Source organism: Mastomys coucha, unplaced genomic scaffold, assembly GCF_008632895.1.
Source record: "Mastomys coucha isolate ucsf_1 unplaced genomic scaffold, UCSF_Mcou_1 pScaffold20, whole genome shotgun sequence".
Lineage (NCBI taxonomy): Eukaryota > Metazoa > Chordata > Mammalia > Rodentia > Muridae > Mastomys > Mastomys coucha.
In genome coordinates, this window is record NW_022196903.1 from 65,536,450 (window position 1) to 65,554,088 (window position 17,639).

The window sequence follows — 17,639 nt, forward strand, 5'->3', positions numbered from 1 at the left end:
GTATGAGTGCGAGCGAGTCTGAATGCTGAATGCAGACTGCTGCATCTAGAATGCTCAATGTTGTAGACAGTCTCTCTTTCACACACACACACACACTCTGCTCAAGGTCCCGCCCATCCTAGGTAAAACGCCCACTATGCTAATCTTTTGGGCATATACAGGCATGTCTCTTGCTAATTCCTAGGAGTGGTTCAGCTGTAGTACTTGACTGAGAATGAGGATTTTACTTAACCTTGTCCTGGGATAAGTCTCCCACTCTATGAGCTTCCATGCCCTACCCACAATGCTGGAGGCAATTAGTTTGGATGGTTTAACATTCTAAGCCAGGGTTTGACTAGGACATTGGAACATTGGTGAAGGTCAGAGAGCAATGTCCGAATTTTCTTTTTCTGGCTGTTAAGAAATGATACCTTGGTGGGCCCCTAGCACACAAGTACGAGGGCATATCTGGGCTACCTCTGAGTTTGGGGTGCCAGGCGACAATGTGGAGGCAGGGGACTGACTTTCCTTGAAGTTTTTGCCTCAAATACTGCCATCACACAAAGTGTGCGTGGCACACACCTATTTTTAAAAATAACACAATTACTTTACTTAATGATTTTACCATCTGGGCAGCCTAAACCAGTTGCTTGCTTCTGATTTATTTAGTTCAAAGAGCATCCATCCTTTTAAGTACTCCCCAAAATGGGATACAATCAACTCAACAGTAATTACTAATAATCATGAAAACCAGTTTAAACTCTTGTCTCTAGGCCAAAAGACTGCACATCACAGAGCAGGTAGGTAGCAAAGGCCTGTGGGTTCCAACATGATGGGCATAGTAGGAATGAGGTCTGCAGACAGTTTATTTATGTGGAATTTGTTCTTCTCCAAAAGTCAGACTTCACAGTGCTTGTTGCTGTCTTAGCAAAAAACTGGCTAGATATGCACCTTTGTGGTACTGCAGATGAACCCCAAGGTCTTGTGTTTAGGTGAGTGCAACACCACAGAGCTTATAAGATCCAGCCCTGTATCTGTTTATTTTTACCACTTCTAACATTCCAGCAGCTATTGTGAGTCGCCTCTCCCTTTCATTTGTCTTCACTGATGTCACTGTCACTGCTGCTTTCTCCATCACTACTGTTCAGTACAGTGAGGTTACCCAGGGCTTCTCTATAAGGAAGAGAAATGATATCACACTTCAACTCACAGGGTCAGGAGTGTTTGGCATCTCTGAACATATACAGTCATAGCAGTTTTCAAAGCAGAAAAAAGGATCCCCCAAACTGCACTGAACTATTATGAGAACAAAGAAAAAGCTCCAACAGCCAAATGTTTATGATGAGGCCTATAACAGAGGAAACAGCCATTACATCACCAAATCCTGGCTTTGTAATGAAGCAGGAGAGAATGCTGTAAGCACCAGAAGAGGAGACAGACTTACTTTTGTTCTGGGTTAACTGTGAAATCCATCATTACTCTTTGCACAAGGCTCTCACTAATAGGCAAGCTGAAGGCACTTGCCAGCTTTACAACCTCAATGGCCAGAGCAGTGCTACTGGATGCTTTCGCTGTGTCCATAAATTCCTCGAGCAATTCATCTCTGTGTAAAAGAAAGCAAACTCAACAGTCCCCAACTCACACTTTTTTCTACTACAGACTTATATATTCAAGTGTCTTCATGTATGTAGGAGTACTACATACTCCTACATATGTGTGTGCCATGCCCATAGAGATCAGTGTTGGATCCCATGGAATTGGAGTTAGAAATGGTTGTGAGCCTCCATGTGGGTGCAGAGAACTAAACCTTAGGGAAAAGCAGCAAAGTGAGCCATTTCTGCAGTGCATCCAACTTAATTTAACTTTTAGTTACTTATAGGCAAGATTCAGACTATATTAGTCAAATTCTCATTAACTTTGGACAAAAGACAGAGGATAGCATTCTACATATCCCGCCCCCCACCTCCTTCACAAAATGATCACTGAACAGAGAAAAGGCCTGCTTAGAATGCCCTGAATGGTAAGTGAGAAACTGCTTGGATGCCTAACCAAAGAGCCCTCGAATGTAGTGGTTTAGGCATGTGAAGAAATTCCAACCATGCCTAAGTCAAAGCCCATGTGACTAATTCAAGCCTGTACCAGGTGAGGTCCTTGAGTCTCAACTTACTTGGGAATCTTATTATGTTTTTTGAAGAGTGCCAACATTTTCCTGTGGGAGAAGAGAACAGACGATTGCTGACAGAAAAACAAGTGGCAGACAAAGCAAGCTATCCTTTTCTCAGATTCAGAAGCTGCATGACCTAAAAGTCAACTATCCAAATTTTCTGTTCCCAATCTGGGTGCACAGATTCAACAGGTAAATCTGAGATTGGCCAATTTAAAAGAGCTAGTTATATCCTCCATGGAGGAAATCTACCCTACACTGCAGATTAGAAGAGGTAGTGGCATGAGCTTAGCCTACTCCCCTCTTAAAGCCGGAGTCAGTCTGCTCTAAATCTCTATTATGAAGAACAGGCTCAGATTAAGGCAACAGTCTCATGTATGTGAATGCCGACAGCCTGCCACACGCAAGACAGAGGCAAAACACATACACTCAGCCCCCATGACTCAGCTGAGGTCCGTACCCCTGCGCCAATCATCACAGCCTGCTTCATAGTGTGTTCAACCTGCCTGACCATGAAAAAAGCCCCCCGCCCTTGACAAAAAAAGGTGCCAACAGGTCCCATTTAAGTGAGCTACAAGCCAAAGACAAATTTCAAACAGCTAAAAAATTGGCAGGCATATTTGGAGTGCAATGAATGTCCAATACATTCATGTTACCCTCCTGACCCCCCACCCCCAGGGAGGGAGGGAGAGATAATCTTGATGTCTCTAATTTTGGAAAAATGAATAAGCCTAAGGTCTCCACTTATAAAGACTAGATTTAGTATATTAGTGAAGTGCTGGAAAGACAAGCAGAATAGTGACACAAACAAAAGATAAGTCTTCTTTCTGGAAACACCAGTTGCCAGAAATCGAAGATCCTCAGGCCACATTTTAGGTTAGGGATAGGGATGAGGAGCACTTGCAAGCGACTCATGTTGAATTACCAGAGCATTTCCAAAGGTGTGCTTCTCTCATCACTCAGAACCACAGGGGCAGAAGAATGAGGCTGAGTTTCTTGCCCAATAAGACACAGAAAATCAAAAGGTATGGAATAAAGATAACTCTCAGCTCACCTGAGTACCCTCTTCTCAAGTACATCACATATACTGGTCTTAGCAAGTTTCTTGTTTAACTGGTATTTTCAGTTGTCCACAAAAACCTCATGTATTCACCTATCAACCCAAGTAAATGTTTCAGCTAAAAGAATTATTGTTAAAATTTACACTTAGAAAGGTATACTCACCAGGCTTCCTGGGTTCTGCCACCTCTTAAAAAAAGGACAGCTATATATTGTAAAGAGTTGGCTGGCCAATTAGGAGCAGTCTGTAGGGCATCCTGGTTTTCATATGTGGATTTGATATCAGCAGCACAGTCAGCAAATGCAACCTGAAGCTGAAAGGCTCTAAGAGTCAGCAGAACTGTTTAGTTGGTCTGACAAGAACTTAAAATCAAGAACTATCACATGCATAGCAAACAAGAAATAAAGTAAAAAGAAGCCTTTTTACTGGGATAGTGCAAGTAACTACATGTGTGAAATCTATCATGAATTTCCTTTAAAAGGCTTTGTTTTAATTTACTGATTGACTGTGTGTATACATGCGCCCATGTATAAAGGTCAGAGGACAATTTGTGGGAATTAGTTTTCGCCTTCCAGGTAGAACCCAATAAAAGAACTTAGGTCCCTAAGACTTGGCAGAAAGCCTTTATGCACTGACACATCTCTAACATATCTTTCCAGGTAGCAACGATGATGATGATGATGATGATAATAATAATACATTCTAATAAGTAAAAAAGAAAATTTTACTTTCTATGTATGGGTATTTTGTCTGCATGTGCATATGTGTGCCTGAGGCCTGCTGAAGCCAGTTTCCTTGGAAGTGGAGGCATAGACATGGGTGCTAGGAATTTAACCAAGGTACTTTGGAAGAACAAGTTGCCCTTAACCACTGAGCCACCTCTCCAGCTCCTATTTTTCTTATTTTTAATTATGTGCGTGTGGGAGAGTAAATGCATTTTGAGTGCAGATGTTTGTGAGTGCCTGATGTGCGTACTGGGAACTGACTCCTGGTCTCTAGAACCAAGTACTTTTCCTAGGAGTCATCTCTCTAGCTCATGGAATACTTATTAAAGAACCTGGCATCCACTGTCACAACTCTTCCTGATACCCACTTTGGACTAGAGGAATGAGGTTAACACTAAGACTAGTATTCTGCTAATGGTAATACATGTTTACTTTAAACCTGCATCTGTACAGTGGAACATTCCACAAGGACCTTAAGATAGAAGCATTAGCAAATATAGAGATCAGTACACATCTAGTAATGATGGTGGAGCTTGAGCTCCAAGCCAGCCTTACCTCTGGTGGGTGTTTATCCCTGGCCATAAGCATCAATATTTCTTTTCTTAGGGGACCTCGGAGAATATGACTGTATTCTTTACTATCTTAAAGCAAAAGAAAATAACACTGATAACTCAAATGCAAAACATCTGGTGAGCTTTTAACCATTACTGACTTTTATTTTCTGGTAGGGTAAAAATTAGAATTACTTATTAGAATTAAAGAAAAACCTTAATTCCACCACTCTGGGAGGCAGAGGCTAGTCTACAAATGAGTACCAGGACAATCAGAGCTACACGGTGAAAACTGTTGCCAAATGCCAGTCTGTACTGTCTGTAGTCAATGTATAACACAGCCTATGTAAAATATTTGGGTAAGACACAGAGCTGGACTTTAGCACTAATGTCTCAGGCACTGATATCAGAAAGATCTTATTTTCCACACGTATCGTGTACTCATCCAACATAACATGAGCAATGGCCTTGAAGTTTGACCTTACCAAATGCGTTAAGTTCTGTTAAGAATGGAAGCTTTTAGTCTTAAAAATGTACATATGAAGTACACTGAAGTAAGACAGCACTGGCACAAAACTGTCACCAACCTTTCCAAATCTGAGGAACCATTTCTAGCCTATTGGCCACATCCAATGCTTGAAGAAGACCTATGAATATTTGGGAGTGGGGAATGAACACCTGTTGGAGAAATACAAACATGACTTTATAGCATCCATCAGAAAAGGCATTCTCACATATTCATCTGCAAAGACAAAAAGATGAGTAATGAAGTCTCTTACTGAAGGTATTAGGTCCTTATACCACTTCAAGGTGACATCAATTTGTTCCAGTGAACAAATCAAACTGAAAAACTTCGAACTGTGGAGAGAAAAAGTGTATTTAAAGTCTGTGTGTAACAATAAGGTATAATTAGTGAAATTTCAGTAGAATTATTAATGTATTAAATCATAAATTTCTAAAGTTTACAACTTTAGGTCAGTGAGATGGGTAAAGGTACTTTACCACACAAGCCTGGCAACCTGAGTGTCATCCTGAACACATGGAATAAAGGAGGAGAGAACTTACCCTCTTCTGACTTTTGAATGCACGCACAGGTGTGTGCATACACATACACAGACATGCATACATAAATCTTTTAAAATATCAAGTAACATACTTACTAATACAGTTTACGGTGAAGATCATGTCCAATCAGTTTCCGGTTTTCCCCCGTGTTTAAAAGACCATGTACTTGGTAAGCAAGCTCTAAATCTCTGAGAGATGAACACTGAAAATTTGCAAATAGTATTACTCAGACATTCTTATAAGCCAATGGCTCAACAGAGTAAAAATAAAAAGTACATTATTCCTTTATAAATACTTAGTACTAGACCCAATTTATTGATAGACAGCAAAAAATTAAGGAATTGGTAAGTAAAATAAACTCTAGGTTTATGATATTTAAGACAAAATTTTATATTAGCAATTCTACCATTGTACTATCAAAATCACCGAGACAGCTTCACGAACCAGCACTGAAATGCCACCGTTCACCTCTCCTGCAAAATACACTAGCAAGGAGCTGCATCGGAGTGGCCATCTCAGAGGAAAAGCCCAGAGGACAGACGCTAACTAGGATGCCACACAATTAACAGGATGTTCTCTACTCCTCCTGAAAACATGAAATGTCTCCTGTGATGATGATAAAATGAAAACAGACATAATAATCTATTTCCATCACTTTACAAAGCTAATGGGGAAAATACACTGAAAACTTAATCAAAACAGGCATTAAAAAAAGGCAACACTATAATAGAGATTGTAGAGAAAAAAGGAGAGTAGAAGCAAAGACATGAACAGGGGAGACACACAGAAGCCCATAGTTACAAAACAAGGAAATAGAGAGGAGCCCTTGGAGCAGGAATGAAGAAAGTAATAAATGGCACTTACCACATGCATGGCCAACTGAAAAAATTTATCTGAAAACCAAAGTTCACAAGAGGTTTGGTTGGTGTGGATGTAACATTATTTTCATATCAGGAACATTGATGTTACAGACACACTTGGCTTTTTCAGAATGTTTAATCCAAATATTGTTACTTAGCTAAACAAACATTGCTCAAAACATAAGGCCTCTAATAGCATTCAGGCAAACTACCTGAATTAGCTGGGGGAAAGCACAAACAATTTCTGTACCTACCATCATCAAGGTCCTGTGGAGAAAATGTTCTTCCCTCTAATTCATTCATGATGTCATAGATGATGAGGGATGGCATTTTGCCTGCGAAAAAGCAAGGCAAATGGGTTTTTATCAGGAGTCCATTTCTATAAGCACTACCAACTTCACAACCTGAAGTTACAAACACCTTCCATCTGTTGCCTAAGACCTGGCAGAAAGCTGGGCAGGGAGGGCCAAAACCTTGCTATAGCCCCAGGCACCACCCATCCTTGGGTACCATCTAGACTTTACCTTCAGCATCTCTTAAGACGCTCCAATTTCTTTGGAATGGGACAAATGCCAAGACCCAGAGATCCCAAATCAACACTTAACTAAATTATTTAGTGGTACCTGTGTTCTTTTAAAGTCAAGTCAGATAAAGAAGCCAAAACCAAACACAACTGCAAATTTAGTGGATGGGATGGTTCTTAGAAGTGACATGAGCCATACATACTTATTAATCCAAACATTAAGGTAGGAAGATCATGAATCAGAGGTTCCCCTGAGCTACATAGCAAGTTTAAGACACTATGCTACACAGCAATATAACTGGGTTTTTAAAAAGACAACTGAATACCAATAGGGCAATTGTTTTGTTGCTACTTCAAAACTAATTTTGCTACTGTTATGAATGGTAATGTAAGTATCTGATATGCATAATATCTGATATACGACTCTCAGGGTGAGATCCATTAATATATGTGAATGTGAATAGGTGTTCCCAAAGTCCAGAAGAGTACACCATATCCCCAGAACCTGGTGGGTAATCTTGTGGAGCAGAACATATGTCCTGTAGAAGATCAGCAAGTTCTCATAACCATTTAAACCAGTATTTCTCAACCCGTGGGTCAAAAACCATTGTCAAATGACTCTTTCACAGGGGATACATATCATATATTTACATGACAATTCATCATAACAATACCAAAATTACAGTTATGAAGTAGCAACAAAAGTAATGTTATGGTTGGCGGTCACCACAACATGAGGAACTATATTATAGAGTTGCATCAACAGTAAGGTTAAGAACTATTGACTTAAACCATCTCTTAGCTCTCAAAATTCTATTTTCATATATAGAAAAAAATAGTCTGAGTACAAAAACTATTCAAAAATAAGTCACAGACTCTAATGTAAGACCTAGCACTTTGAAACTGCTAGAGAGAAACCACCGAAGGAACAACACTTCAAACCAGTGGTACAGGCAAGGACTCTCTAAAAGGGTCATCAGTGCCGGCCAGTGGTGGCACACGCCTTTAATCCCAGCACTTGGGAGGCAGAGGCAGGTGGATTTCTGAGTTTGAGGCTAGCCTGGTCTACAGAGCGAGTTCCAGGACAGCCAGGGCTACACAGAGAAACCCTGTCTCGAAAAACCAAATATCAGTAGCACAGTGTTATGTGGCAAATGATTACTAATCCCAACACTAAGGTAGGAATATCATGGATCAGAGGTTTACCTGTGAGCTGCTTCTGGGATTCCCTAATTACTTCCTCCCATCTCACCGAGGAACACCGGATTAGATGCCTACTACCTAGTCTAGCTTTATATTGGTTCTGGAATCCAATTTTAAGTTCTCAAGTTTGCAAGGCAAGCACTTAGCCCACTGAACGATCAGCCTTTTTGAAGTAGGGTCTGTCTTGGTGCTTTGATAAAATGCAATGACAGGAACAACTGAAGGAAAAAAGGGCTATGTTGGATTGCTCCAAGGTGAAGGATCTACCTGTTTCTGCTAGGACTATAAGTGTGTACCTGTGTTCTAGGGATCAAAGTCTATAGTTTTTAGATTGTGTAACAAGCATTTTAAAGACTGACCTATCTTCCTAGTTCTCCTCTATCCCTTAGACTCATATAGCATCTACTGGCCTGGAAAACATCTGACATACTTGCTCTGACTTCTCAAATTCTGGGATTACAGACAAGTGCCACCAGGTCTGAAATACACAGAGATCTTTTGAAGGGCAACAGTTAAGTTCCATTTGTAGGAATACAGAATTGGAGATAAGCATATTAAGTACAGTTATGTTACACTCACACAAATATTACATTTCTCTTTCAAATAATAATCTAGATTATACAGGTGCATATGTTCATATATGAGATGTGAGAAGAGAATCACTGAGGAAGATGACTGGCAGGAGTGTAGATGGCAGATCAAGAAAGGGCACATCGCTGGGCAGTGGTGGCGTACACCTTTAATCCCAGTACTTGAGAGGCAGAGGCAGGTGGATTTCTGAGTTCAAGGCCAGCCTGGTCTACGGAGTGAGTTCCAGGACAGCCAGGGCTACACAGAGAAACCCTGTCTCGAAAAAACCAAAAAAGAAAGGGCACATCGAGGGTCACTGAGATGGCTTGGTATAACAGAAGGGCAACTGCTGCCAAGCCTGATAATAGAATTTGATTCTTAGAACCTACAAAGGAAAGAGTATGACTGGTAAGGCTTAATGTCACGATTTTAAAAATAATATAAACTACCTAATTACGTATGGCTACTAAGGTATTATACTGAGTAGCACACGTCTAAAGACCAAAAGAAACCCTTAACTACAACCCACCTTGCCTATTCTTTTTCATAATGCAAGAATGATACAGTACACTTTACAGCCCTCTCCAAGTTTGTATTTTATATTGCAATCCAGGGTACCACTAGTCATGCAATGTCTCCAACCTTGATTTTGCTTCTGCCTCCTAGGTGCTGGTGTAGGATTACAGGCATGCAACCATGCAGGACTGAATTCTATTTTAAAATTATGATTTATTTTTATTTCATGTGGGTTTTTGTCTGCATGTATGTTTATGCATGTCTAGGGCCTCTGGAAGCCAGAAGCAGCTTTGGATCCCCTGCAACTGGAGTTACAGATGATTTCAAGCTATCACATGGTTGCTCGGAATTGAACCTGGGTCTTCTGGAAGAATAGTCAGTGTTCTTAACCCCGGAGCCATCTTTCTAGCCTCTGAACTCATTTATTTATTTATTTACCTTCCTGAAAACATGGTTTATGTAGCCTTGCCTGTCCTAGAACTCCCTCTGTAGACCAGGCTGCCCTTGAACTCAAGAGATCCACCTGCCTCCCTATCCTGAGATTAAATAAAGGTACTCACCACTACACACAGTGAATTTTGTTCTTTTTTTTTTTTTTTTGGTTTTTCAAGACAGGGTTTCTCTGTGTAGCTCCTGGAACTCACTCTGTAGACCAGGCTGGCCTCGAACTCAGAAATCCACCTGCCTCTGCCTCCCAAGTACTGGGATTAAAGGCGTGCACCACCACCGCCTGGCTGAATTCTCTGTTCTTAATTCATATATAGAGCAAATACTTTAACAATTATAACAACTCAACGGAGATGGTCAATTTACATACAAATCAAGATAATGTAAGGTTATACATACCTTTCTGATAAAAGAGGTGAATAATATGATAGTATGTTGCAAGTGACGGTTCTCAAATTACCAGGTAAAGGAGAAAAAAAACAAAACAAAAAAACAGTAAAAACACAGCTATCCAAAATAAAGCTGAAATACAATGTTACTTTTTCTATTCCTCTGAAGACAGCTTTAGCTCATCTCATAAAAAGATGAGATCACCCTAAAGACAGCAGCACTTTGCCATATTCATACAAGTGTGACTGATCACTGAGAATAGCAAAGCACCATGAAGTCAATCAATGCCTACCTAATCTTGAATTAATTACTGAAATATCTACATGTTAGTACATAATTTGGGTTACAGTATCTAATCATGCTAGAAAAATGTCCTGGAATTTAAAGCTGGCTAACAAAGCAATCAATTTCCATCAAAATCAAGAGAGCTACGGAAAAAAAATGTCTCTCAAATGTTAAACGTAACCTTGTACTTCTTGTAAAGAACACCAAGTATAAGGCACGCCCATCACAGCAGTTTTCACTTGTATCCATGCCGACATAAACCAAAACCCCACTGATGCCTGACTATTAATATGCTCAAGTCCTGATATGATATGGTGATGTATTTGCATATATCCCATACATACCCTAATGTGTACTTCAAAACATTTCTAGACCACCTGTAACATCTGATATGCTATAAAAGCTAGGCAAGTACTTCTTGTATTATTTCAGAATTAATGACCAAAAACTGTTTTATAATTTTTTTTTCCTGACATTTTTATCTGGGGTTGAATGTTGAGATAGATACAACAGATACAAAAGGCCAACTGTACATGAAGTTACAGATGCAGTAAGAAAACCGTAGCAGAATGATGGTAAGGATGAAAATACTTCCCACTTTTCTGGCTGAGCCCAGCGCCACCTCAGCGCCTCATCTTCAGTGTGGATTCCTTACCTATTCCAATATGTTTCATTTCACGTAATATCTGTATGGCCAGGAACCTTGCAACCGAGTAAAACTTCCAGAGACATTTCAATATTGTATTAAAAGTCTGCAGGTTTGGTTTCACTTTCTGTGCAACCATATGTTTTAAGAGATCCTGGGTAAATCCAAAACAAGAAACATTTTTTACTCCAAGGTAATTTGCCAAAACTGTTGAGAGAACTTTATTCTGTGGCTACATGTAAAACAAATTAACATCCACACTCCCACTTAAAAACTATACTTTAATAAACAGTCTGACCCACATCTTTAAAACAGCACCTGAGAGTCAGAAACAAAAGATCTCCATGGATGTAAAGCAAGTCTGGCTTACATAGCAAGTTCCAGGCCAGTAAGAGCTACACAGTGAGATCTTTTCTTAAAGAAAATCAGAAAAACCAAGAACTATGACTAAGTACTGCCTATGCGGGGACAGCAAAGTCTAACACTGTCATGTGATCAAGGAGCCTCTGTCTCTCCATTCTGTCATCCATGCAAGGAATCATGGTATCTATCTGCAATCTTCTACCAAACGGAGACCATATTGAAATACAATGTTACTATTTCTATTCCTGTGTAGCCTTGCCTGTCCTAGAACACGAACAAACATATAAAATAACCTAAGAACAGATCACTATGGGATAAAAATGTTCTACTTTTAAGTTTTAAACCAAAATCCTTTCTAGTGTTTTCAATTTGTCATCTTTGGCCAGAATTAGAATAGGTATGTTACTTTTGTAACCTACAACAAAAACAATTACAGTGAACTGCTGTAGCTCTTCCTGAATTCACGCTATTTGGTGACTGATCAATCAGTGCTTTCTTTTCTCCTGGTAGACAGGCACTGTGCAGTCGTTCCATGAGAGCAATGACGACCATAGAAATGCTAAATTAATCTTTATAAGTAAGGTAGCTACAAGATAAAGAAGCTGGTTGCTTACCAGTATATCATTCCATTTATCTTCAAATTTCTCATGGAGTATGAATGTTGTTGCTTCAATTAACGCATTAAAGGTGTATACATCAGCTGCAAAGGAAAAGTAACAAAACTTGAAGTTAAAAATTCACCTCATAAAAGCTGAAAATGAGAAAATGGTCAGTCTTGGTGTCTTAGCTAATCGTAGTAAGGCCTTAGAACTCCCACTTAGTTCTCCACTCCCACTTTAATCCTGAGCACAACAAGACAAACAAAAACACCCCCTATTCCCAAAACAACTGGTGCAAAATCCAAAGATCTCACTGATTCTTGGTAAGAACAGCAGTTTCCAAACTGTGTGGGTTACGACCCTTTAGGGGTCACATATCACATATTACATTACAATCCAAAACAGTATCAAAATTGCAGATATAAAGTAGCAACTAAAATACTTTTATGGTTGGAGATCACCACAACATGAAGAACTATATTAAAGGGTTACACCATCAGGAAGGTTGAGAACCACTGTGTTAGAGGAACACAGAGGTGTGAGGGGTCCTTAAACTCACCACGAAATCTGTTATTTAATAACTCGGTGTACAAGTTCAATGCCTGTGCATAAGCTCGGTGCTGGAGAGGAAAAAGTGAACATCATCAAAGTCTCCCCAACTGGGAACGTGAGCACATAACACAGAAGACTCCTCCTACTCTTGGGAAGCTTGTATCCCAGTGTAGGGGGTTTCTTCCAGGAGGCACTGGCAATGCCTAGAGACAGTTTCAGTTGTTATAACTGAGGATGAGGCAGAAACAAGTTATTCACATCTAATGGGTAGAAATGGGGTAGACAATACACTTGGGACATCTTCTAACACACACTGGGAAGCTTCCAACAAGCCCTCTGCTCTAAAATGTTAGTCTAAGTAGAGGAGGTCAGCTCAGTCCTTAAGATAGTTTAGTGCTCAATCAAAAGGACTGGAGTTCTCATTCCCATGCCTGCAGGACTCCAAAAAGCCCAACACCCACTCATCCACCAACACCATCAATATAAACTTAGACACAAACAGATGCATGAGTATATACATGAATCTTAAAAACTCGCAAAACGGGCTGGAGAGATGGCTCAGCAGTTAAGAGCACTGACTGCTCTTCCAGAGGTCCTGAGTTCAAATCCCAGCAACCACATGGTGGCTCACAACCATTTGCAATGGGATCTGATTCCCTCTTCTGGTGTTCTAGTGTGTCTGTATACTCACATACATAAAATAAATAAATCTTAAAACAAAAAACTTGCAAAACTTTAATAAAGGGTTGTTCATCCCTAATCAAAAATCTGAAAGGCTGCTAAATTCAAAAACCTTTGAGGACTGATAGAAAGACATGATTAGGATCTCATTTAACAGGTTGTAGACAGCATAGGCTGACAAAGATATTATATAAGATAACCACCCTAAGTACTATAGTGTAAACCCAGGATCCCAATTATTCTGGGAAGACTTGTTTAGTCTGAGGTCAGTACAGACAATTTCAGCGAGCCTGTTTGAAAAGAAAAAAAATAATTTATTTTTGGCAGGTATTGTGGAAAACCTGTAATGAGGCAGGCATATTTGCATGAGTTTAAGCCTTGTCTGCTAGTCCAGCCAGTTAAGGTTACAGAGACGCTGTCTCAAAAAACACAACCTTTTCATGTTATACTTATCGAAAAACATATGAAGCAAATAGATTATCTTGCTTAAAACTGACCCCCAAAATATCACATTATGCATATATTCATGATCTCAGGCATTTTCTAAACCTGTTAGTATAGGGGTGGAAAAGAAAGAACTCCATGGACCTTCAAGAAAAAAATAAACAAACAGCCTGGCAGTGGTGGTGCACACCTTTAATTCCACCACTTGGGAGGCAGAGGCAGGTAGGTAGATTTGAGTTCAAGGCCAGCCTGGTCTACAGAGTGAGTTCCAGGACAGCCAGGGCTACACAGAGAAACCCTGTCTTGAAAAGCTAAAAAAATAAATATAAATAAATAAATAAATAAATAAATAAATAAAGGTACCTTGACCATCCCTCGGATCATCGTGCAGTAGGAGCGTGCATTCTTCTCTGGCATTAGAGCGAAGATTCTCTCAGCATTGTTTTGTGCTCTAGAAATATCAGAGGAAATATCAACTGCAGGCACAGAGAAAACTAGTGTTAAGTGCCACCACTTTGTGGCAATGTTTTAGCCAATGTACATAACTGTTCTATGACTCAGAGTGTGACAGCTTATCACCTCAAAATTGGTTAAAGATCTTAAGTTGTCACAGATCTCAGGGCCATGAGCACGAATGACAAGAGAGTGGTTATTAACATCTAAAACATACCCAGATCAAATACAAAAACCAAGATACAAAGCAGAGGCTGTTTCTCTGCCCCGCTTCTTATACCCTAAAACAAAATTCCCCAAGGTAACCTTGATCCTCAGCTTTGCCATATTCTAGCATGGCCAGATTTACCTCTTTACTAGAGGGTAAGAAAATGGTACCTACATTGTATAAATGTTTCTGTATACTGAACATCTCACGATGTGAGCTAAGATCTTACTACCTAAGTCCATGTGTGTCCAGTGTGTGCAGTGTGTGCTAGTGCCCATGGAGGTCACATCTCCCAGAGCTGGAATTACATACAAGATACTGGGAACAGAACTTGGAACGTCTGTGAGAATAGGAAATTCTCTTAACTACTGAGCAATCTCTCTAAACCAGAATTTCTAGTATAAAAGGTAGCCTTTCTTCTCTACATATCCAATCAAATCTTTAAGAATTAGTTAGGGATCTACAGCTCAAGGTAAACTATACAAGGATGAAAATCAACAAAAAGTACAACCAGGCCAAAAGCTACATGGATTTTTGTATGCTGGCAGGAGGTAATAATATGAAAACAAATAGTCTAAGCTACAAGTGATGCTGCATACTTCTCACGCCAGTCCCTGGGAGAAGAAGCAGGAATAGCCCACATCTGAGGCTGGCCTGGGCTATATAAGTGGAATCTTAACACAGGTATAGTGGCACACACTATAAATCCAAGCAATCAGGGGGCACAAAGATCTCTGTGAGTTGGATGCTAGCCTCTTCTACATGGTGAGCTCCAGGACAACCAAGACTACAGAGAGTCTCTCTCATGAAACAAAACATAAAAGGCAAAAGGTGTAAAATATAAAATACAAATATACAAAGACAGATTGTGGAATACATCTGTAAAATGAAAAAAGAGTTTCTATTTTAGAACATTTCATGGGATTGCAACTTCAGAGGACAATATAGCATATTGTTCATGTACTATAAAATTCCCGTAAGAGAAGGTTTTTATGTTTAACATACTTCCAAGGATGAGCCTCCATCTTGGATGTTGGGTTATTTCCCTCTGCAGCCTCTTCCTAGAACAGATGAAATAAAAGGTAAGACAATGTTTACTTGCAAGGTACTTAAAAAAAAAAAATTAAAAGAAGAGACCTTGGGCGCAAGCTCTACAGTCAGTCCCATAACATCCAGAAGAAGCTCCACTCCTAGGCACTCTAACATGCCCAGGATCAGAGGTGAGTAGGAAACAAAATCTGTCCCAACACCAGGAGTAACTGGGATCAGCGGGACCAGGCACATAGGAACTCCACCAGCCCAGGGGCTCAGGTTCCTTCTGGATTCTCTGGGATGGTACCCTGAGCAGACCTTGGGCACAAACTCTGCAGCCAGTCCCACAATACCCAGAGGAAGCTCCACTCCCAGGTACTCTAATAAGCCCAAGATCACAGGGATAGCTTGACTCTGAAGAGTTCTGACACAACCAGGATCACAGGAAGGACAGGCTCCAGTCAGATTTAGGGAGGGCAGGTAGCACTAGAGATAACCAGATGGTGCTGGGCAAGAATATAAGCAACACAAAGTAAGGTTACTTGGCATCATCAGAACCCAATTCTCCCACCATAGCAAGTCCTGGACACACCTTCACACCAGAAAAGCAAGACTCAGATATAAAAAAAAAATCATTTCTCATGATGATGATACAGGACTTTAAGAAAGACATAAATAGCACCATCAAAGAAATACAGGAGAACACAGGTAAATAGTTAGAAGTCCTTCAAGAGGAAACAAAAACATCCCTTAAAGAACTACAGGAAACACAATCAAACAGGAGAAGGAAATGAGCAAAACCATCCAGAATCTAAAAATGGAAATAGGAACAATAAAGAAATCAGAAAGAGAGTCAACCCTAGAGATACAAAACCTAGGAAAGAAATCAGGAGCCATAGATGCAAGCATCACCAACAGAATGCAAGAGATAGAAGAGAGAATCTCAGGGGCTGAAGACACTGTAGAAAACATTGACACAACAGTCAAAGAAAATGCAAAATGCAAAAAGATCCTAACACAGAACATCCAGGAAATCCAGGACGTGATGAGAAGACCAAACCTAAGGATAATAGGTATAGAAGAAAGTGAAGACTCCCAAGGTAATGGGCCAGTCAATATCTTCGACAAAATTATAGAAGAAAACTTCCCTAACCTAAAGAAAGAGATGCCCATGAACATACAAGAAGCCTACAGAACTCCAAATAGACTGGACCAGAAAAGAAATTCCTCCTGTCACATAATAATCAAAACAACAAATGCACTAAACAAAGAATTTTTAAAGCAGTAAGGGAAAAAGGTCAAGTAACATATAAAGGCAGGCCTATCAGGATTACACCAGACTTCTTTCCAGAGACTATGAAAGCTAGAAGATCCTGGGCAGATGTCATACAGACCCTACAAGAACACAAATGCCAGCCCAGGCTACTATACCAGCAAAACTCTCAATTACCATAGATGGAGAAAACAAGATATTCCATGACAAAACAAAATTTACACACTATCTTTCCATGAATCAAGTCCTACAAAGGATAATAGATGGAAAACATCAACATAAGGAGTGAAACTATACCATAGAAGCAAGAAAGTAATCTTTCAACAAATCCACACAAACCTAATTCCACCTCTTACAACAAAAACAGGAAGTGACAATTACTCTTTCTTAATATCTTAATATGAAAAGTAATATACCAACAAATCCTAATCGATTGAAATCCAAAAATATGAGGAATTAGAAATTTGTTGATTTGTCATCCAATGGTCTCTCTAGTTTGGTAATTGGAGAAATAGGTCCAATATTATATAATCCATATACATTTTCAGCTTGTTTGTTCGTGACAGTGCCTTGCTCTGTATGACATAATGGTCTTGAGATCTTGCTTCTCCTATCTCAGCCTCTCTATTAGTAGTATTGTTTATTTTATGCTTTTACACTGTACTACGGGTTTCAGAACAGCTTACATATTTCAGAAGTATTTATATACTCAAAAGAAATGTAGACAATTAAATTGGGAGGGGGCTTGTAGGAAAGAGAACAACAAAGAGTGAGACTGAGTGCTTTGCTTGACATTTGAAGCTCTTGTATCAAGTTTGAAGAAGAGGACTTTATAAGTTACTCTTTCTCTGAGATGAATGCTTTTCCAAATTATCACAGCTAATGAACCAGCTTCTTACCCACACCTAATGTCTGTGCCACCCTCCAAGCAGAACCATTGTTCATTGAAACAGTGATGAATGACTTTATGGATACACCATCGTAATACACACACCATTTTTTAAATGAATGTAACCTGTTCTCTGTGGGCTGAGAATAAAGTCACTCACT

The 17,639-nt window shown here is 39.7% G+C and overlaps 1 protein-coding gene and 1 non-coding gene across 4 annotated transcripts in view; both read right to left on the reverse strand.

The window, feature by feature from the left end:
- Ptcd3 (pentatricopeptide repeat domain 3) overlaps window positions 1-17,639 on the reverse strand; it is a 39,555-nt gene that overhangs the window by 8,644 nt on the left and 13,272 nt on the right. The window contains exons 9-24 of one of the 3 annotated variants that reach the window (XM_031382158.1): window positions 15,290-15,345; window positions 13,987-14,074; window positions 12,506-12,566; window positions 11,962-12,047; window positions 10,994-11,138; window positions 10,063-10,113; window positions 6,659-6,739; window positions 6,409-6,437; window positions 5,640-5,746; window positions 5,259-5,337; window positions 5,067-5,157; window positions 4,484-4,569; window positions 3,368-3,516; window positions 2,147-2,188; window positions 1,424-1,582; window positions 622-1,152 (exon numbers count right to left, since the gene is read on the reverse strand). In XM_031382158.1, the coding sequence (XP_031238018.1) occupies window positions 1,071-1,152; window positions 1,424-1,582; window positions 2,147-2,188; window positions 3,368-3,516; window positions 4,484-4,569; window positions 5,067-5,157; window positions 5,259-5,337; window positions 5,640-5,746; window positions 6,409-6,437; window positions 6,659-6,739; window positions 10,063-10,113; window positions 10,994-11,138; window positions 11,962-12,047; window positions 12,506-12,566; window positions 13,987-14,074; window positions 15,290-15,345 (1,392 nt within the window). In that variant the 3' untranslated portion in view covers window positions 622-1,070. Of the gene's footprint in view, window positions 1-621; window positions 1,153-1,423; window positions 1,583-2,146; window positions 2,189-3,367; window positions 3,527-4,483; window positions 4,570-5,066; window positions 5,158-5,258; window positions 5,338-5,639; window positions 5,747-6,408; window positions 6,438-6,658; window positions 6,740-10,062; window positions 10,114-10,993; window positions 11,139-11,961; window positions 12,048-12,505; window positions 12,567-13,986; window positions 14,075-15,289; window positions 15,346-17,639 lie in introns of those variants that run through there. The other 2 variants (XM_031382159.1, XM_031382160.1) reach the window with 2 other exon arrangements.
- LOC116100213 lies at window positions 2,491-2,627 on the reverse strand. The gene has a single exon (XR_004122535.1). It is a non-coding gene; the product is annotated as a small nucleolar RNA SNORD94 (small nucleolar RNA).